The 23,107-nt window shown below is 35.8% G+C and overlaps 2 protein-coding genes across 16 annotated transcripts in view; both read right to left on the bottom strand.

Moving 5' to 3' along the window:
* LOC100534715 (uncharacterized) overlaps positions 1–9,661 on the bottom strand; it is a 35,923-nt gene extending 26,262 nt beyond the window's left edge. For 10 of the 11 annotated variants that reach the window (XM_073944573.1, XM_073944572.1, XM_068219084.1 and 7 more), the window contains exon 1: positions 9,432–9,661. The gene's annotated coding sequence lies outside the window, so the exon portion shown is untranslated. The remainder of the gene's footprint in view (positions 1–9,431) is intronic. The other variant, XM_073944577.1, reaches the window with a different exon arrangement.
* A 3,245-nt stretch (positions 9,662–12,906) lies between these two features.
* The window catches only part of cpt1a2b (carnitine palmitoyltransferase 1A2b), a 65,276-nt gene continuing 55,075 nt past the window's right edge, over positions 12,907–23,107 (bottom strand). For 3 of the 5 annotated variants that reach the window (XM_073944584.1, XM_073944583.1, XM_073944582.1), the window contains one exon: positions 12,907–16,689. In XM_073944584.1, coding sequence (XP_073800685.1) covers positions 16,579–16,689 — 111 coding nt within the window. In that variant the 3' untranslated portion in view covers positions 12,907–16,578. The remainder of the gene's footprint in view (positions 16,690–23,107) is intronic. The other 2 variants (XR_012401061.1, XR_012401060.1) reach the window with 1 other exon arrangement.

Consider the following 23,107-nt stretch of genomic DNA (forward strand, 5'->3'; position numbering starts at 1 on the left):
TACTGCTCCAAAATATTTGAAAAGTTTCTCAAAATATAATATATTGTGTTCAAAGGGGGGAAAGTGGTTGTTTTTACCAGACATTTAAAAGGAATATATTTTAGAGCAGTAATCACAATACCGTCAAACCGTGATATTTTTATCCAAGGTTATCATGCCTTCAGAATCTTATACCGGCCCATGTCTGAACCAAAACAGTACAAAAATGTAAAAAAATAAGGAAAAATATGTATGACATATTATCTGCAGTATACATATTTTAACTAGTGGATAAATTGACTTTAAATTATTATCCACATATTGGATGATTTTTTTTTGGAACACAAAAGCAACTGCATGTGATTTTTCACTATTATAAAATAAGCCTTTTGCAAAAATCGCCACATAGCCAGGCTCTTACATGCTGTGACTGTGAGGGTTATGTGTAGTGTTCCATGTGCTTGTGTTATGTCATGTGATTCCTTTGTTCTATTTTCCCGCTATTTGTTAATCTTTATTAGTTCCACTTGTGTTTTTGTTGTGAAAGTGCAATCTGCAAATGGATTTTGCTCTTTTCACTGTATTTTGCACCTGGAGGCTTTGTGTTGCAAGTCATTAAGGATGGATAACGTCATGAAGGTGGTTATCCAAACTGTTAATTTTTATCCGATCCAGAAGCCTGAATCACCATCAGTTTAACAGCCTTCTCAGAGAGTAAAGCCCCTTTCACACAGTGATACCGGTAAATATCTGGAAAATTTCCGGACTGACTTTACCTGTTAATTCACAGCTTATCATAAGCATCTTATCAATAATTATTTACACAGTTGGCATTAAGATGAACATATAAACGTTATCTGACTAACTTCTAGCAGCTAAATGTGTCTGGGAAAATATTCAAAGGCTTTTATTTTCATAAACTGCGCGGACATGAATGTGTCTGACTGTTCTGATTGGCTAAAGCAGACCTCTCACATCAGCACATTCTAGACGTGCACGCACTCTTTCCGGCAATCTTCATTCTGCATTCACACAGCGCAGCATTCTGGCAAACTACCGTTAATGATACAAATTCTCTTTCCGGAAATGAGCCAAAATAAATTTACCGGTATTTTAGAAAGGGCCTGTTCACACATACAGACCTTTCCACAAAATTGCTGGTAATTTTCCGGAAAGGTATGTATGTGTGAAAGGGGCTAAAGACCACTTCTATGGCCTGCCATACCGAAAAGCTGTGCTGAGGCATTTCTATGATTTTTGAGAAAAAATTTTATGGAAGAAAAGGGCAATCCAGTGTTAGAATTTCATTAAGCAGAATAGATGCAGGACCTTGCATTTATGATAGATGTTACAGAGCACTTGAATAACTTGTACAAACAGCTGCAAGGGCGCAACAAAGTTGTTACACTGTATTATGACAGCATACGTTCTTTCAAATTAAGGCTGTCATTGTGGGAGACGCAACTCGCCGGTGGTGATGCAGCTCACTTCCCCTGTCTGACAAATGTATGCGCGTTGGGTTGCGAGTGGCAGACATGAAGCGGTTTAAAGATAAAATAAAGGGACTGTTACAGGAGTTTGAGCAATGCTTTCAGATTTTTGGTGAACTGGAGAAAGACTTCAAAGTTTTTTGTTCGCCATTCACCATGAATCGCTCTGAACTGCCCGTCAGCATCTAACTTGAAATAATAGACTTGCAGTGTGACTTGGATTTGAAGGGCAAATTTGCCGCAGTTGGCTTGAACACATTTTATCAGAATCCGAAATGAGCTGAAATGAGTTTGACACCCCTGGCTTAGATAGATAACTACATATAGGTTAGCATGTTTCTAGTATAGATCGGCATGTGTCTTGCTAGGCGGTTGAGAGGGGGTCCTGAGTAGTTGCTGAGGTGATGCTAAGTGGTTGCTAGGGTGTTCTGAATGGTTGCCAATGTGTTGCTAGGCAGTTGCTAAGGTGTTCTGAGCGGTTGATAGGGTGTTTTATGTGGTTGTTAAGATGTGCTAGGTGGTTGCTAGGGTGTTCTGAGTGGTTGCAAGGGTGTTAATAGTTAGTTGCTAAGGTGTTGCTAGGTGGTTGCTAAAGTGTTGCTAGATGGTTACTAGGGTGTTCTGAGTGGTTGCTAGGTGGTAACAAAGGCGTTGCTAGGTGGTTGCTAAGGTGTTGCTAGGTGATTTTTTAGGGTGTTTTGAGTGGTTGTTAGGCAGTTACTAAGACATTGCTGGTGGTTGCTAAGGTGTTGCTAGGTAGTTGCTTAAGTTTTCCTAGGTGGTTACTAAAGTTTTTCAAGGTCTTACTAAGGTGTTGCAAGGTAATTGCAAGGGTGTTCTGATTGGTTGCTAGGCGGCTGCTAAGGCGTTGCTAGGTGGTTGATAAGGCATTGCTATATCGTTTCTAGGCAGTTGCTAAGGTGTTGTTAGGTAGTTGCTTAGGTGTTGCTAGGTGGTTGCTAAGGTGTTGCTAGGCAATTGCTAAGGGGTTCTAGGTTGTTGCTAAGGTGTTGCTAGGGTGTTAAGTGGTTGCTAAGGTGTTAATATGAGGTTGCTAAGGTGTAAGTTTGTTTCTCGTATGATTAGTATGTTTGTTAGTATGTTTCTAGAATGGATTGGTATGTTGTTAGTATGAATTAGTATATTGCTAGTATATTAATATGTCTCTATGGATTAGTACGTTACTAGTATGAACTGGTATGCTGTTAGCATGTCCAATGTAAAGTCAATGGGAATTTATTTTACAATGGAAGTCTATGGGACAGTTGCTAAGGTGCTGTAGGTGGTTGCTAGGGTGTGGCTAGTAAGTTGAAAAGTCATCAGTGATTGGCAGATTGGTAGTCTGAGTTAAATGAGCCCAGCCTTATCTGTGTGACAGTCTGGCACAAAGTTATGAGGTCTCAAATTTTGGTCCAATGTTAAGTCAATAGGACTTTTCCAAATTTTCCAGGTCAGTTTTTAGAAAACCTTAAGTCAGATCAGTTGGAAAAGATAACTCAACCCGAGTCAGACCAGTTTAAAAGTCTGGAGTAAGTTTGGGGTTAGTAGCTTGAACGGTCTAGGAGGAGATGCATAGAAATTAGTTTTAGAAGATGTAGAAGAAGAGGAATATTAAGTTTATGCAGGATAAGTATATGTTGGCTTTCTCAAGAATCCATAATGAGATGAGACTATTACTGCTGCTCGATGGTTCCGTTCAGCGCGTGTCAACAGAAGAAGACCACTGAATAATTTGAATGTGTTTGTAACGGGCCAGCATCTTTTGTGGCATATTGATTAAAGTTTTTAGAACTATGGCAAGCTGCATGAAGTGGCCAGGCATGCTGTGAAAGTTGTCACAACTAAAATACACTGTTCAATAGACCAGGTTAGAGGTCTAAAGTCCAGCGCAGAGCGCGTTAGTTGTGCGCCTCGCTTAAACATTGCTTAATTGCTTAAAAACCCTACATAAATATAAAAACCACCGCCTCCATGCCTTCTTCATCTGGGGTCTTTTTCTGTTTATTCATGACAATTTTTTTTTGTATAATATTATTATTATTAGTAGTATTTATTATATGTATATTTATATCTGTTTTATTAAAAGCAAAGCTTTGATTTGCTTTAGATTTTAGATCATATGGGGCACAGCATGTGTATTTGGAAATAACTCTGTTTTTTGACCACACTTCGTTATAATTGTTCATTTATTTGTTTGCTGGAAATTAGAGTTTAGAAATAGTTTTGAAACAAATATTTGTGCTTAACAAACAAAATTAATTATGTATAAGCTGATGGATGTCTGTGCATACAAGGTTTCCCTATCCACGAGAGTGAAAGTGAAAGTAAAGAATGAGGAGGCTCATTTTCTCATTCTCGTGCTGTAGATGCTGTTTAACCGTTTTCTCTCTAGTAAAGCATTCAGTTTTTCCACTTACAAAGTCCGCCATGTAAATAGCAAATGCGCTATGGCGCGACACAACTGACTCTTAAAGGGAATGTGAGATGAGACTCTGATTGCTCCACCCTGTTAGACCATGTGCCGCAGCGCAAAGCAGATTTTTTCATCCTTAAAATAGCAAAAGTGGATTCTGACACACCCTGCGCTTTAGACTTTGTGTCTGGATCGTCAAAATAGAGCTCTTTAACTTCATCATAATTAATGAATGATTTTTTTTTTGCCCTCGTAGTTCACTTACAGGTTTTGCCCAGTAAATATGCTCACATATTACAAGTTTGAGATTTCTGAATGAAAGGTGCAGTAATTGATTTTAAAATAATTGAAGAAAACACACGCTATCTACTATCTATGATTATTTATTGAACATCAGCGTTGAACAACTGAAATTAAAACACTCACTGTCTAAAATAAACAGTCACTTTTTTTCTCATAAATAAATAGCTTGCACTTTTGGAAACAAAATCAATAATTTTCAGTGTTTTTAAAAGTGGAAAACAAGCAGCATTTCTTCTAAATAAAATAACTTTGTATATCCTGTAAATAATCTTTTAAACAGTGCATTTCTTGCATCTTCTCTAAACAAATATTTCTATGTAAATAGTAATTTTAATGTAATGGAAACTATGTTGTCTCAAGGCATCTCTGGGGCAGCTTCCCATCATCGTCAATGTAGTGCAAAGTAAGGGCGTACTTACACTATGCTATCTGAACCGTGCCCAGGCTGGCCCTAGCCCAGTTGGGAGAGGTGTGCCAGAGCACGGTTCACTTGGGCGTGGTAGGCTTGTAGTGTGAGTGCAAAGCGCGCCTAAGCCCGAAACTGAAGACGAGACGTGACTTTAAAGGGACCGTTCATATGGATTTAATAATCATTATTACTGTTTAAAAAATGCAAACTGTCATAGATTATTAAAGATGCAAACCCCTCACAACAGCTGCACTCCTGCAGCACAATGACTTTATGTTTGTTTATGAAAAATGGCTGATCTATTCAGCGAAATATTTGACTGTGTGTCACCACATCCCAAATAACTAAAGAAATCTCCACTGTGCTGAGCGAGAGCGCTTCTTACTGAACAGCGCATCATCAATGACGTAAGCGTGCTCAGGCCCGAATGCAATGTGAGTGCGGGCCATCAGGGGGGGCATGAGGGGGGACAAGTGTGCTTTGGCCTGGTTCAAGGCAACTGTAAATAGTGTGAGTACGCCCTAAGGTTAAAAAAAAAAGTCCATCGTCATCCTTGACCAGAGATCAGATGTGGCTGCGAAGTGGCCACAGAAGTATAAATCTGCCTCAGCCTTCAACAGAGTGGGGTCATGTGACTCCACACGTGGTAGGGATAATAATTGAAAAAATCGTCCTGGAAAAATAAGATCGATTATTGGTTCTAATCTAAATGCCAATTTCGATTACTTTTTAATTTATCGCCCAGACCTACTTAAAGGGCACCTATTTTGCCCTTTTTTCAAGATTTAAGATAAGTCTTTTGTGTCTCCAGAATGTGTCTGTAAAGTTTCAGCTCAAAACACCCATCAGACTATTTATTATACCTTTCAGAATATTGGAATGTTCTGCTCTGAACACAGTGTAGCTGTTTTTGTTGCCTGTGACTTTAATGCAAATAAGCTAGTTCTCCCCACCCACCGTTCCCATGTGCCTGTCGGAGTGTGCCTCAATCTCAGTCTTGGATGCGTCAGATAAACAACACAGTGACAGACATAAAAGAAGCAGATTTTACGCAACGTTTGTAAGAAATACTACAATAAGAACTTGATGATTATTTGATGTATTTCTTGTGGAGTTTATTAAAGCCTTTATGCAACGATGAGTCACACACAACCTCGTTACAAAGTTCACGCAGACACACACACATAAGAAAACACAAACACACAGCATGTGCGTTTAACTTTGCAGTGTTTTTGTATGCAAATGTGATTGGCAGGGCCAGATGGAATCTGCAGATGTTTTTGGCATTTCTGCTGAGAATTTTGGTAAAAACTTGCGGATTTCTGCGGAATTATTTTGGGAGTATCCAGCGAAGTATCATAACTAAAACCTTATTATATGAAATAAAAGGTAATACATTCCTGAATAAAAAAATTGAATAAATTTAGATTTACACATTTACTCAAGTAAATAAACAGAACTAATGAAGGGCTAAAAATTTGCAGAAATCTGCGGAATTCTGTGAAAAATCCCCGGAATTCTGCGCGTGCAGATTCCGTGTAAGCCTAGTGATAGGATACACGTTAATATCCACAGCTGTATGGAAATCCGTTATGTTACTGTACAAAATTCACCTGACTTAACGTCCACAAACCGTGATTGAAGTGTCTTCTTTTATAATTGCACTCACATGCAGCTGTAGTGATAAAGACCGTTAAATCGCTGTAATTGATTACAAACATGCACTGTTTTAAAAATGTTTTAAACTCATTCTTGATCACATTTGATGATTATCACAGAGAGCTGAACAGATCTTTTAATCCCAGTTGCTTTGTGTGCGCCCTGTCTTGTGTATATGATTATATGCGCTACTAAGAAGACATGTTAATACGAGGCTGTCAATCAGTTTGATGGGCGGGGAAACCGCACTACTATGTCACGTTGCGGTGGGCCTCAAAATGGGAGGGATTTGGATCCTATTTTAACATCAGGAAATAAATAAAAAAAGTATTGTCTTTCTATTACCCCAACATGACTGTGGACACACTATACCTACACACAGTTTTGTGCAAACAGCTTCCAAAAGTTTTCAAAAAATTTTCATCATAGGTGCATTTTAATATACAAATACATTAAGCATTTACACACAGACATCACCTAAATGTCATAAAACTGCAGGTTAACTATGTTTATATATAATAACTTATATTTGATTGTAACTTTAACTTAATTTGATTATAATGCAATAATGTGCACCTTTTGTAAAGCTGCTTTGAAACGATCATTATTGTAAAAAGAGCTTTACAAATACACAAATAAAAATAGACTTCTGGGAGTTGCAGTTCATTTCAGTGTCAGATGTGGAGTGAGTGAATGTTTGGTGTTTTCCAGTGATCAGGCAAGGTTAGATTGCTGGTGATTGTAACAACAACACACATCTAATTCTTACTTTTATAATAATTATATATTTCTAAGTTATTGAAATGGGGTTTTTCTTTGAAATATGAATAATAAATCAGCATGAAGGACTTTCACTGGTGCAGGAGGAGGGAGATCTGCAAACGAAGTAAAGAGCTGATTTTAATAATTAATTAATCCCTGACTTAAGATTACATTTTAAAACTTTCTTCTATTTTTAGGTGTGCTGCTTTGCTCTGTGGGTTGTGGCACCGGCATATCTTCACACACTCTTGACTACACCTGGTTCTTATCCATTGGTCATGTGTTTAGCAATGAACCTTTTGTTTCCATCCTTAACATTCAGGGTTATGTAATTTGACATTTCAGTGGAACTTGGTAAAAACATGGCACATGATATTATAAGTTAAATAAGCAGTGTTCACACTTTCCAATCATTTACTCATTTTTTCATGCATTCATTCAGCCTGAAATAGTCCCATTTTTCTTGAAAACAACATCACTATGCATGCTGGTCCAACAACTATATCAGCACATTTCCAGCCTGGACAAACATGGATTTCATGCCAGTGTATGCTGGTTTTTAGAGGATGGTGCCATGAAAAGATTGTACAGTACAGCAGGAGGTTGTATAAACTCTCACTTTCACCATGGTAAGCTTTTTGGCAAATTTGTACATGTTTTATCATACCGCAACCAGCCCTACATACAGTGTGTTAGTGTTATTAATAAGGGTAAGAGGAATGTAGCCGTGCCCACTGAAACCTCTCTCCACACCCGTTTAAAAAGTAAAGTTGCAGGCAAGAAAATAAGTCGATCTTTTCACACAAAGTACACTGAATATTTGGAAAGCGAAACTTTTAAGGGACTGGTCACTTAAAAAGATACATTTTGTAATCATTTACTCAAGTAAATTATTTTTTTTTTTTTTGAAGTGCATTAAGTAATGTGGGTAACCAAACATTGGTCTCCGATCCGCTTAAAGTCTAAAAGACCAGCAGTTACTCATATTCAGTTACACACTCATTATTAACTTTCATCTTTGGGTGATCATTACCAATAAAGTTACTGTTGTGTAATGAATCAATTTATTAATCTATTTTGTTCATTTAAGCTATTATTTTATGTTACTATATTTTTTGAGCTGAATACAAAATGTTGTCCTGCTTAAAATAAAAATAGCATATATATTGCATTTATATATACAGCTGAAGTCAGAATTATTTGCCCCCTTTTGATTTTGATTTTCTTTTTTAAATATTTCCTAAATGATGTTAAACAGAGCAATAAAATTTTCACAGTATGATATTATTTTTTCTTCAGAAGAAAGTTTTATTTGTTTTATTTCGGCTAGAATAAAAGCAGTTATTAGTAAAAAAAAAAAAAAAACATTTTTAGGAAAAAATTATTAGCTCCTTTAAGCTAATTTGTTTTTCGATAATCTACAGAACAAACCATTGTTATACAATAAGTTGACTAATTACCCTAACCTGCCTAGTTCACCTTATTAACCTAGTTAAGCCTTTAAATGTCACTACACGCTGTATAGAAATGTCTTGAAAAATATCTAGTCAAATATTATTTACAGCCATCATGGCAAAGATAAAATAAATCAGTCATTAGAAATGAGTTATTAAAACTATTATGCTTAGAAGTATGCTGAGACAATCTTTCCTCTATTAAACAGAATATATATATATATATATATATATATATATATATATATATATATATATATATATATATATATATATATATGGGTTTATTGATTACAGCATAGTGGTAATTGTATACAGTGGATCCTGACATGGGTCTAGTAGCCTAATGTGTTGTCTTCTCCTGGTGGCATGGTAAAACACTTTTAATCCTAATGGACTGTGCCCCCTAGACACATTAGAACAGATTAGAATCGATGTTTGCAATGTTTTAATGGTATTTGTTGTCCAAAATATGAAAGTCTGTGGAGGTTTCTCTTTCTCCGGGTGAGCTCAAGTGTCTATGTAAGTGTCATTTTTGGGCGCGTTTTACTTGGATCACGTACACATTTGTCCACGGAGTAATTGTGGATGTATTAAACTGCCTATAAAGCATGTATTTAAAAACCTCGTGTCACACGCAATTCCAGCGGATGAGCTACTGTGAAAGCTCCACATGTCAACCGGATCCAGATGTGAGGCTTCCAACAGCGAGTACCAGTGACACGAAAAACAATCATCAGATCAGATACCCAAATAGATATAGCTAATTAGACATCCGCAGACCATTCCGAAATGGTTAAATCCAAAGACTGTCCAGCGTAGATATTCAGTAGCTTTGAATCAGTACATAAATGAAAACAAATACATTTCTTTATAACATTTATAATAGTAACACCTCAGTGGAGTGGAGGTTTTAGGTTGAAAATCAGGCATCTCACACAAGACTCAAACATGCGCCTTACCTTTCTGACGCCTTCTCTTGCTCTGCAACATACTTTCGTTTTCCAGCCTTAAGAATCGAGCCCCTTGTGTTTCTGGGAATTTAAAATGCCCCCAAGATACCAGAAAAGTCGTGGGTGAACTGACCAAACGGAATCTGACGGTGTTTATAAATAAATGTATATGTTCATAAGGGCAGCGTGGGTGTGCCGTGGAAAGTGTCGCGTTTGCCGCCGGTTAAGAGCTTATGGACAAATGGAGAAAGTCCCCACCCCCTTTCAACTGATAAAGTTGCTGCGGGTCACTCTCAGTATTGTCTTCTACATGGAAGATTTATATTGACTACCTGTTGCTGTACTTTTTCCTTTTTTAAATGCCTATATTTTTTTTTGAACTTGAAAAATACTGACTGCTTTTTAAAAATGTTCCTCCATCTAACGCACATTTAATATAAACAGAAGTTTAGAAGCTGATATATTGCACTGCATGCAAATCACTTATTTAACATAAAACTTCATGCTTGGATTTCACAAATATTAAAAAATGTCATGTATGTACATATAGTCTATGCAACAACACATATACACAAAAGTTCAAGCATAGAATGACAAATATCTACATTGAATTTTATAAATTCCTGTATGGGTATATAGCAGATTTTTTTATCTACAATCACCGGCCACTTTATTAGGTACACCTTACTAGTACAGGGTTGGACCCCCTTTTGCCTTCAGAACTGCCTTAATCTTTTGTGTAGATTAAACAAGGTACTGGAAACATTCCTCAGAGACTTTGGTCTATATTGACATGATAGCATCACATAGTTGCTGCAGGTTTGTTTGCTGCACCTCCATGATGTGAATCTCCCATTCCACCACATCCCAAAGGTGCTCTATTGGATTGAGTTCTGGTGACCGTGGAGGCCATTTGAGTTCAGTGAACTCATAATCATGTTCAAGAAACCAGTCTGAGATGATTCCCGCTTTATGACATGGCGTGTTATCCTGCTGGAAGTAGCCATCAGAAGATGTGTAAACTGTAGCTGCAGTTTCCTGTTCTTAGCTGACGGGAGTGGCACCTGATGTGGTCTTCTGCTGCTGAAGCCCATCCGCCTCAAGGTTGGACGTTCAGAGATGCTCCTCTGCATACCTTGGTTGTAACGACAAGTTATTTGAGTTACTGTTGCCTTTCTATCAGCTCAAACCAGTCTGGCTATTATCCTCTGACTTCTGGCATTAACATGGCATTTGCCATGTTTAAAGTCACTAAAATCACCTTTTTTCCCCATTTTGATGCTCGGTTTGAACTGCAGCAGATCGTCTTGACCATGTCTACATGCCTTAATGCATTGAGTTGCTGCCATGCTATTGGCTGGTTAGAAATTTACGTTAACGAGCAGTTGGACAGGTGTACTAATAAAGTGGCCAGTGAGTGTGCTTGTGTTAAATAAAAAAAATAAAAAGGTCCATTCAAAGTCTTTTTTTGTACATTTTTTGTAGGTTATATCAGCTGAATGTACATCACTAAATGCAAAACAGTGAAGACAGGTTTAAAATTACATTTTGGTGGGCATTATTGCTTTGTTTTTGTTTTTAATGGTATAGGTCTCAAAAAATTGTTTGAATAAATATTAAGTTAAATTAATAGCACATGTTAAAAGATGAAGATTTAACAGAAGTATATGAGTGGTATTATGATTAAATATTGTGGAATATGGCTGTCAAGTACTGTTTTTTGTTCAATTTAAAGGTATACTCTTTAAAATACTTCTTCCATCATTTAGTTGTAGCGTAGTTGCAGATGACTTCCTTTAAAAACCACACCAAGTAAAACAAGAGAAGTATAAAAGTATTTTACATGCATGCATGGTGTTATCATGTTGCTTAGAAAGACACTGAATCATCAGAAGAGGTCGTCTTGCTGGTCATAACCACTGAGTGAATCTTTTGCAATAGTATCTGGATGCAGACTTGCACATGCAAGCTGAGACACGCAGTAAAAACAAAGTGTTACCATGATGGTGTTTAGTAATGATGAATACTAACTGTGAATGACATTTCTATACTTATATCAGTATGTTTCGCTGCTCCTGGGAAAACCTGTTTGTGATGAGCTTTGATATGACTTTCTCATAGTAACCTGCTCATGGTTGTTTTTTTTTTTTGTCTGTGCAACAAAGGGGGAATGTGTAGATGTTGGTACTTCAAAACAGTGGTGTATAATCCTATAAATTATTCAAGTACAGTAGTCTTATAGTTATGTGCTGTGCAATTGGATTATCCTTTCTCTTTTAATCAAAATAGAAAAACATTTTATCCAATTTATTTAATTTTAGATGATGAGTCGATAAAATGAAACAAGAATCTTCTCTCAGTTTTATTTTTCCTAGGATCTTTTTACTTCCACTCTAGTACAGATTGTGCTTGGCCTTTTACTTTTACTTTCACTTTCGCTTTCACTTTCACCCAAAATCAATAATCCTGATATTATTATTTTCATGCAATAAAGCATGCACAAAGTATTACCATAACACGTATTTTATCATAATTATTATGATTATGATACTACTACCATTACTACTACTATTAATAATAATAATGATAATATAAATAATAATAATTATTATTTACTTTATTTTTTGTGTACAATTTAGTCACTATTACTTATGAAAGTAGTTGAATTATCTTCTGCCTTACAGTGACTCACATATTCAACAATGATACCTTTATTGAACTGAACTAAAGCTTTAAATAACTAACAAAATCAAAACAAATCAATGCAAGAACAAAATCAGCATTAGTGAAACGTCATATCTCTTGAACTAAACTTCTTTCACACTAATGAAACTACATTTATAGTTTTAATTTACTGTTTTCACTGTAAATCTTTTTTGACATCATATGCACTGTATAAAGAAGTGCTATAAAAATGAACCTCAAATTACCTGTCAAATATTCAAGAAGCTTTTATATAATGAACTGAAGATTAAAAATGTCTTTAGTTCAGGGGTGGCCAACCCTGTTCCTGGAGAGCCACCTTCCTGCAGATTTCAGTTGCAACCCATATCAGACACACCTGCCTGTAATTATCACCTGGTGTTCAGGTCCTAATTAATTGGTTCAGGTGTGTTTGATATTTGTAGCAACTGAAATCTGCAGGAAGGTGGCTCTCCAGGAACAGGGTTGGCCACCCCTGCTTTATTTTATAGGTTTTTTAATAATTTATTATTTTATTATTAATACTGCTCTTTTTATTTACCTTAAAATAATTCATTAATCTTTTAAAACCTTGATTTAGAGTTTAATGTGTATTTTTCCACTATATTGGAAATATGGAAATAAAAGCCATTTAAAAATACAGTATTTGCACTTCACTTTTTAGGGCACTGCTATTTTACTAACAAACAATGATGAAAGAAATATACGGAATATATGTCACAAATATGGTAATATGAAGATATGATGTTGTCAACACATAATTCACAAGCGTCACATTCAAGTCAGTAATTTTTTTAATTCAGAAAATCTGTACAAATTGATAATAATGTTTTGCTTTATGTACAGTATATTTTATGATGTAATTCAACCCCAAGAATTATTATGAATTATGTATTACAAATTACTTAAAATATATAATAAAAAGTCAAGTTAATAAGTATTTATCACTTTAGCATAATGTATTTTAGTCAGAATGCCAAATTGATCCATTAAACATCCTGCAAGAGAGTCATGCACCATACTACACTAGAATAGAATTTGAGTTCTAGACACATTTTATGTCTGATATTCCAAAAACAAACTCATCCATTTCTCAAACTATCCTAAATCAAACGTGGAGGAATCCAGCAAAATAATCTTTACAGATTAAGCCACAATTGGGGGGGATGTATACTGTACATCCTTCCCTCATGTTTAGTGATAGACCATTTAGAAACAGGTGATTAATAATTATATGAACGTAAAGTTTTATTATTACAAACAAGTGTTGCAATATTTGTAGCTTTAAAGTTAAAACAGATTGATAATGGGACAATATAATTTTTAGCAGCTACTTTATACCTAATTTACCCTTGAAAGTTTGATATTAGTGCCTAAAGGAGACACAGGGTACATATTTCTGCTGTAAAGTACTAATGGGCACTTTGCAGGGGTATAGGGCACAAATATGTCCCTGTAAGAACTAAAGATGCCACTTTGTATTTTTAATTTTTTTGACAGTGAACACAACAACAAAAATCACTCCCTGAAATAATTAATTTAAAGAACACAATATTACATAACAACTATAAAAATATACAAAAATATTGGTGCCACTTTACAATTTGCACTATGAGTTAGCATGAACTAATAATGAACAACTGTATTTTCATAAACTACGTTAACCAACATGAACAAATACTGTAATACCTGATCGTTCATTGTTCATTGACTAACTCAGGCTTTTGTAAAGTGCTACCAAAATATCACAACATATTGCAAAGCCTGCTACACCCTTCAAAGCCTACACCTACCAGCAAAGCTGAAACTACCAGCACTACAGACACTAGAGACCTTATATGTTCATGCAAACAGATAAAAGCGATTCTTCAAAACATGTAATTTTGTGCTGCAAAATTACAAAAACTACAAAATACAGTGCACAGCATAAATGAGGGCACCCCCTTTTATAAAATGAATATTTCCATTTCTCAGTGAATAAAGACAATATCAGTATATATACGTTTGCTGAGTGCTGTTGTGCCATTTTGTTTAAGCATTCAAGCATAGCACAGAGACAGCTCTTCTTAAATAGTTTTTGTCTTTTCAGAAAAATGTGCACATCTAGTTCTGCTTGACTGCTGCACTTGACACCATAGTACAAGATTGCTGGCTGAACACCAAGGAAATGTTCTAAATTGGTTTATTTGATCTTTTAGAGGAAACTTTTTCTGTTGAACATTTTCTGAAAACGTTTCATCTATCTTTCTGCTCGTATGGATCACGGATCATAATACTTTTGGGCCTAGCTTTATTTTTCATTTTCATTGACAGCTATCTCTGAGTAGCATGATAAGCTATATTTTGATATGCCTATAATAAAAGGGATAAAACATGGCTTTAAATCCTTTTATTCTTGTTTTAACAATATTGAGGAATGGATGGTGGCATTTATTTTACCATTTATATGCTTCCCTAGGCTGCTATCTGCCAGAAGCATGATGTAAGCTATCATCTTTATGCTGGTGATGCTCAACTTTATATGCCTTTAAAAAAGGGGAAAATATGGCTTTACAGTCCTTTTTTACCTGTTTTAACAATATTAAGTATCACATTTGAATGGATCAGACTGACTGAAGTATTAGTGTTTGGCCCTCAGCATGTTCCTGAACCTATAATTGATCAACCAGGTCCTTTTAAACCAAAGGTCCAAAATCACACAGAGTCTTGGAGTTATTTTTGATTCTTAGTTAAAGTTTAAGTTACAAGCACATTCATTCTGTAGTCAGAAGTGGTTTCTATCAATTAAGGAGTATTACGTCCAGACTGAATTATTGCAATTCACTATATTCAGGAGTTTCTCAGATTTTTATTGCATTCCTTTAGACGTTTCAAAATGTAGCCACTAGGTTTTTAACTTGGACTAAGAAATTCACTAGCATTTTACCAGTATTACCATTGCTTCACGGGCTCTTGGTATTTTGTTTTTAACTGTTAGTCTGAATAGTCTGACACATGGTAAGTTTCTTCACTGGCATACAAATCCAGACCCCTTTTGATCAGCACAACAGTTTCAGCTGGTTGTTAAACTCGATAATACAGTATATTAATAATATATATGTATATATTATATGTGTTAATTTTGACAGCAAATTTTAATTTAGTTTTAGTTATAGTCTTTTGTACGGTGGCCGAGAGAGCTTAACGTGCTTCATTTTAAGAAAACACATGCAATTACAAAAAACACCAGCAAATTAAGAAAAAATCTTCATCCGTTTGACAGCATACCTGCTGAAAATCCTCACAACGCAAACACATTAATAAAATGCGCTGCATTTCACACACAACACAAACATTAATAATAGGCGCTGCATTTCACACAACAAAAAGAATGTAATGGAAATGATTCAAGGGGACCCACCAACGTGACAGACGCCGCTGTAGATCTTGTTTTTTAACAATTATTTATTAGCCTAAACAACCATAACCTCTAAACCCGGATCCGTCACGTTTTAGGGTCTCCTTGAAATATTTCTGTTGTGTTGTGTGTGAAATGCGGCGTGTTTTATAGTGTTGTGACCATTTGCTCCGCGTTTCTTAAGTTGTTTGGGTTGTGAGAAATTGCAACACGTGTGCTGTCAAATTGTCGAAGATCGTTTCTTAATTTGCAGGTGTTTTTTGTAATTGCATGTGCTCTCTTACATTGCAGCACATTAAGTTCTCTCGGCCACCATATTTTTGACAAAAATTCCATTTTAGTTTAGTCATATTTTAGTCTTCTAAATCTTTTTAGTTTTAGTTAACTAAATTTTATAAGATTTTAGTTGACTAAATCTACTCTAGTGAGAATTCAAAGATGAATCCCTAGTATGTGGATGTCGCTTTATTTTTGTTGTTTTTATCAGCTATTTCCTCCCCATACGGTTTACTTTTTTGTCTTGACATCTAAAGTGAATCTTCCCTTTCTCGCAGCTGTTGCCATTTTATAACAGTTTGATCTGACAGACCCCCCCATGGAATATGATGTAATTGCATCCCGTGTCTACTGTGGACCAGTTACTTTTCAAATGTTCATGTGTGCATCATACATCACACACCAAGATTCGTCAATCAGTCACTTTTTTGTCTCGTTTTTATTAGTCAACGAAAATGTCAGTATATTTTTATTATAGTTGTCATTATCATCAGTTAATTTTTATTTAGCTTTCGTCTCTTTTTCGTTGGTAGAAACTAGCTTGTCACGAAAATTATGCCGAAAAATTTCCGCCAACAAAATGAACACTGGTATATACACAAGTATATTGTTGCATAGTGCCCTATATAAATATTCATTTAAAAGATAAATCTGTTTGGGGTGTTCTCATTTATGCTGGGCGCTGTATGTAGACATATTCGAGATTTTAAATTCTTTTGTTTCTCCCATTGAAACTGACATAGTTGCATATATCATAAAAGACATGAGTATAAACCAGTTTTAAGTCTGTTCATCCGAGTTGGCTTCTGTGGTGTCTCTGAAGTCAGGGTTTAGCAGGGTCATAAGATCCACCATGGCTTGACTGACCTGACAGCCAAATTTATGAGAGTCCTGTGAACAATAAAAAGGACAAGACATTTTAGATTCATGTGCTTCTTAATGGTACAACAAACAGGATGTGGATCATAAAGCATCACTTAAGGGCACACACAAACACAACAGATAACATAATAAAATAATCATATGTCAGAATTATATAGACACTGTTGCATGTATGGGTTTCAGGAACGTTCTAGGTGTTTACATTTGTCCCCTTTCCCACAAATATTTTGAGTACCATCTGCTTGGAATGATATTCATCTGTGAATTTAAGCTGCTTGCTGTATCACTAATCACCCCCTAAACCCTCATTGGTTATTCCTTACATTAATCCATATAATCCACTCAAAGGTATGAATGAAAACTAGTGAATTTTGGCACTGAGTTCACTGGAAAATAAGGTGCTTTGTGTTTTACTGGTTGACAAGTCCCTCAGGTGGATTAGACTTTAAACTTATATTCAGACCATGGCATAATTATGTAACACTTAGTGAGTAGTCTATAGGTTGTTTTCCCATAACATAATTGATGATGCGTTAAATTCATATAGAGGGCAGGAAGTGATTCCTCTACATAGGAATCTCTACCAGAACATCAAAATGTTTCTGTTTTATGTTGTTTCGAATTGTCTAAATCGGCTAAAATGAGAAATGCCAATAGCTTTTATAGTGAAGGATTCGGATTTCTGCTTTCCAGTCCATCTCATCATGGACCAACGTTTATCCTTTTCATCATCCTGTTTCTCAGTATTTAACTGTGAATGGATTTTAATTAATGAATAAGTTAACACATTGCTTAAAATAAGAATGTTCAGTGCATTTGCCTGTCTCTTTATACCTATTTTTAGGAGCCAGCAAACTAGGTCAGAGGTCACGGAGACTGAGGGCTGAGGACTGGAAACAACTGTTTCTATTGTTATTTCTAGGAGTTAATACTGTCTAAAATGTCTAAAGTGATTTTGCTATTTTTACGGTTAAATCTTTTAAAGTGATTCTACTTTTTATTCAAGATAGACTTTGTGTAGTAAGAATATAACTGCCTGAATGTAGATTATACCAGTTTTTAATCCAGTTTCGATAAAGACGGCTGACAGTACACTCAGTCTTGGATAAGAAACAGATTATACTTTAAGTGTGTGTGTTCTATTTGATTGTTGATCCATTTCACAGATCTGGAGCTAGCTCTAATCAGCCTAAGGGATGTCTGACGTTTATGCTCAAGATATTGTTCAGAATATACGCACAAACCCCACGTGGAAATAGTTCCTAGTCTATCTGTGTTTTAACCAATCAGGTTAGGACACCTGTATGTGTGACGCAGTTAATGACGTTATTTGAGAGTATAATTGTTATTGATTGGTGATTGTAAGCAGAGCGGCCTGGGAACTCATTGCAAGTGTTGAAGCTGGCTTCTGCGAATGAAACTGTGAACTATCTTCAGTAAACTTGATTTATTTATTTAAATCTCTGACTCCGGCTCTTCTTCATCTACCAGACTGGTTATTCTTTGGGTTAAACTGTAAACTATCCCTACAATAGGCTTCCAAAAGTTTTTGCTCATAAAGGGGGGAAAGTTCAAGAAACTGAAGTTAAGGTGGCATGTAATAAAGATTTTTTTTTGTACCGTTATGAAGGGGAGTGACACAAACAACAAAGGTAGGATCCAAATGCAGGATTGATCAGTGGTCAGGCAAGCAATAGTCCATACAGGTCCAAACAGGTATATGGAGACAGTCCAAAAACGTAGTCGAATAACAGGCAAGAGGTCAAAAGGCAGGCAGCAGATGGAGACAAAAGGTAAACAAGGCTAAGGTCAAAACACAGAGAAACAAGACCAGCAAACCGCGTTGTAGTGTTACTATTACAGTTAACAAGACTCTGCAAAGTGAATGGGTGAGTGTGTGGCTTAAATAGTGTGTGCAATAAGTCTCTGACAATCCTCAGGTGGTGCGAGTAATCAGTCTAGATGAGAAAGCATGTGTGAATGTGAACGGAGTGCATGAATGAAAATGTAGTCCAGAAATGGCGCATTTGTAGTCCATGGATATTATTAGTGCAATCCAGCGAACTTATGGAATACGATCGCTGGTAATTGTGACAAGTACATGCAGGTGTACAAGCTTTTTTTATGCGATATTTAGTTAGACAGCACCAATAGCCTAACTATGTGTATAAATATGTTAATGCCTTATATATAAAAATATATAAAAATCAGATGCAAGGACCACCACACTTATACAAACTCCAGGAGAATACAAATAACGCACCACGCTGCAATGAAGTCTTGTTTTGCAATAATCCAAGCCTTTACTTGCATTTCAGCAGAATAAACAACCGTAACGTTAACATCGAGATGTGCAGCAGTGGTGAATGTTTGTTGATGGTTAGTTGATTGACAGAACAAAAAAGAAATGTGAGCAAAACTAGACGGTTATTATTGTGGAGCACTTTCCCTCCTTTACAAAAATAAGTAAATAACATAATGTAGACTGCGACACACTTTTGTAAGCTTTAATCTGTTATTTTGTGATGTCTGGAAGATATAACATTATCCGGATGGGGAAAAAAACTATAGTAATTTATTCTATACTATACTCGTTGTTAATGAATGTTACCAAATACTGTAGCATAGTAAACTGATAAACTGTTTTAAATACTGTAATGTTCGTGTAAACTGTGGTGCATTGTGATGATTATAGCATAGAAAACTGAAGCCTATTAGATCATTTATTACTAATGTACCATAGCAACAATATAATTATTTTGACAGTTTAACTCAAGTAATTATCGATAGTATTTACTATAGTATGTTTTCATGTGATAGCTTACAGTATCTACCGCCTCGATGACAGGCAAATATATTTTAGTTCAGTACAAAACTTGGCACTCTTCATGATAAAAGAATCATGCCTAACATACAGACGAAGTCAGAATTATTAGCCCACACTTTAGCCATTACATTACATGCCACACATTAGCCCAGTGACATTTAAAGGCTTAACTAGGTTAATTAGGTAAACTAGGCAGGTTAGGGTAATTAGGCAAGTTGTTGTGTAACGATTGTTTAGTCCGTAGACAATCTAAAAATATATAGCTTAAAGGGGCTAATTATTTTGATCTTAAAATTATTATTTTTTTTAATTAAAAGCGGTTTCTGTATTCTAGCCAAAATCGAACAAATATTACTTTCATCAAAAGAAAAAATATTATCAGACAAACTGTGAAAATTTCCTTGCTCTGTTAAACATCATTTGGGAAATATTAAAAAAAAAAAAAAAAAAAAAAAAAGGTGGGCTGATAATTCTGACTTCAACTGTACAGTATGTGGTTATTTTCTGTTTATATCTCCACTGAAATCTCCTTCCTGCCCTGCCCTTTTGCGCATCACCAGAACCGCAAAATAGCAAACAACCTAAAAGTAATAACAAAGACATTCGATTTCTTTTATGTATACAAACTTACACTTTAAGTAAATTATATTTTATTTTGAAACGTTCAGCAATAGGATTCCACAGTGAATGCCATTTTGTGGTTAGATGAAAAAATGTATTCAGTGCACAAACTCCTACGGTGCATTGGGTATTCTCTGATGAGAAGCATGTTTACACAGAAGGCTGTGTATGCGCATGCCTTTTAGCTTGGGAAGTGATGGCTGGTGGAAGAAGTCTGATGCAGAAAATGCTTTTCTTACCTAGATTTTTTGTCGTCTTTTTAGTCCAAATATCTAAAAATTCTTATATCAGAACCAATTTCTAGACAAGCAAAACATATTGTCTTGTTTTCAGAAATATTAAGCCAATAATCTTCAGTCATCTTCAGCTTAACCTCGAGAAAACGGAAATGCTTGTAGTTTCTGCCAACCTGACTCTACATCATAACTTTTTAATGCAGATGGATGGGGCAACCATTACTGCATCCAAAATGGTGAAAAGCCTTGGAGTAACGATTGATGACCAACTAAACTTCTCTGACCACATTTCTAGAACTGCTTGATCGTGCAGATTCGCACTCTATAACATCAGAAAGATCCGACCCTTCCTATCTGAACATGCAGCTCAACTCCTTGTTCAAGCTCTTGTTCTCTCCAAACTGGATTACTGCAACTCTACTAGCTGGGCTTCCAGCTAACTCTATCAAGCCTCTTCAGCTGCTCCAGAATGCAGCAGCACGAGTGATCTTTAATGAACCTAAAAGAGCACATGTCACTCTGCTGCTCATCCGTTTGTACTGGCTGCCAGTTGCTGCTCGCATCAAATTTATAACTCGGATGTTTGCCTACAAAGTGACTTCTGGCTTTGCTTCTTCTTATCTGCTCTCACTTCTGCAGATCTATGTGCCCTCCAGAAACTTGCGTTCTGTGAATGAACGTCGCCTCGTGGTTTCAGCCCAAAGAGGGAAAAATCACTTTCCCGAACGTTCGCGTTCAATCTGCCCTGTTGGTGGAATGAACTCCCTAACTGCATCAGAAAGGCAGAGTCACTCGCTGTTTTCAAGAAACGACTAAAAACTCAACTATTTAATCTCCACTTCACTTCCTAATCTGCAATTGCCTCTCTGGATCTGGATATATATATATATATATATATATATATATATATATATATATATATATATATATATATATATATATAGATTTTTTTTTTTTTTTTAATTTATTTATTTATTTATTTTTTACTAATACTTTCCTTCTTAGACTTAACAGACCTGAAACTTGCCTATAGCACTTATTCATTGTTGCTCTTATAGTTGTGTAAATTGCTTCCTTGTCCTCATTTGTAAGTCGCTTTGGATAAAAGCGTCTGCTAAATGACTAAATGTAAATGTAAATGCAATATTAAGCAAGTTTTTCCCTAAAACAAGCAAAATAATCTGCCAATGGTGTAAGCAAAATAATCTTGTTTTTCCTTTTGACTTTAGAGAGAGAGAGAGAGAGAGAGACACGCAAGTTGAAAACCGGGGAGATGGCTGGGCTGCGTGTGTATGTGGGGTTATTGACTGTATCATGTTTTTTTGCCAGCGGCGATCAGATACCATACTAAAATTGATGACCTGACGTGGGGATGAAACTACGGACATTTTCAGAGAGAAAGATGGGAAGGTGGCAGGAGATGGGTGTGAAATACAAGAAACTCTCGTGAAAAATGGGAGTTTGGCAGGTATAATTTAGCTACAAACATGTATTCGTTTTAGCATCCAAGATCATCACCAGCGATTGCAATGTATGTATGAGTCAACATTCCGTGAGTTTTACATTTAAAATAATGAAGTATATTATGTACAGACATCCCAAATCTCTACTACTCAAGCCAACAGCACTCCAAAAAAACAGTCAAGATGGCAGCAATAGATTGTTGAGCACGCGTATTACTATTACGGTAATCTCGTCAACCATTTTACTCAGAATAAAAAAAAATACCACATCATTCAGATTTGTTTTCAGAATAGGTTTGTCCAAGCTTTAGTATGTTTTCATTTATTTATTCAGCATAAACCTACTCTTTATAAGTACCTGAAGTGCACTTTAATTTGTCCTAGCCTTACTACGGTAACATGTCATTACGACTGCATTTTTATGATGTGGGTAAACCTCAGAAAGTGAACGAAAACCCAAGTAGACCATTTTACCTACTATCTATTAGAAACAAAGACTTTATAGCCATTTTATAATGTACCATTTCTTATTTACACTAGTATGGGATGCAGAAATTAAATGCTGATGGCTTGACCAAATTCCTCCTGCTACCAACTAATAAAAAAAAAAACACTATTCAAAAACATCTTGTAGGATTGTGTTTGCATGGGTTTAGCTGTGTCCTCTTCATTTTCTGTGTCACAACACATTAGATTGCCTGACTAATCAGAGCCCTTTGAATGCGAGCCTTATAGGAGAAACCAGGAAATATGATGGTTGTTTCCATGTTAGCTCAGTAGCTGTGTAAAATTAAAGTAAGATATGTGAACAAATAATGTTTTTTTTTTGCGCTGTCAAAATTAGTGCGTTAACGCATGCGATTCATTTGAAATAATTAACGCGTTAAAAAAAATTTACGCAATTAACGCAGTTGCAAGTTTTTTTTACTTCCTGTTGTGGTGAACGTGTGTTTAACATGCAAGAAATGTGGATAAGACCAAGGAAGCACTTTTTGAAGGCAAGTTCCAGTATAAAACAATTATTCGCATCACCAGGCTCTCCAGAGTTTCATGCAATTTCGGGTGTTTCATTTTTAACTTTCGACTTCTGTTGTAAGTTGATACCGCATGGCGAACAGAAATCCTCCGCATTTCGTGACTCGGTGTTCCTTTAAGGTAATAAAATCACTGCTTAGGCTACACAGTAGAATTTTAATAAGAGTATAATCTTAATCATATTAAAATCGGAGTATTGGTGTCTTATGTAAATGTACTCAGAAAGTCTCTGGTGAAGACGTGAG

Source organism: Danio rerio, chromosome 3 (genome assembly GCF_049306965.1).
Source record: "Danio rerio strain Tuebingen ecotype United States chromosome 3, GRCz12tu, whole genome shotgun sequence".
Taxonomy (NCBI): domain Eukaryota; kingdom Metazoa; phylum Chordata; class Actinopteri; order Cypriniformes; family Danionidae; genus Danio; species Danio rerio.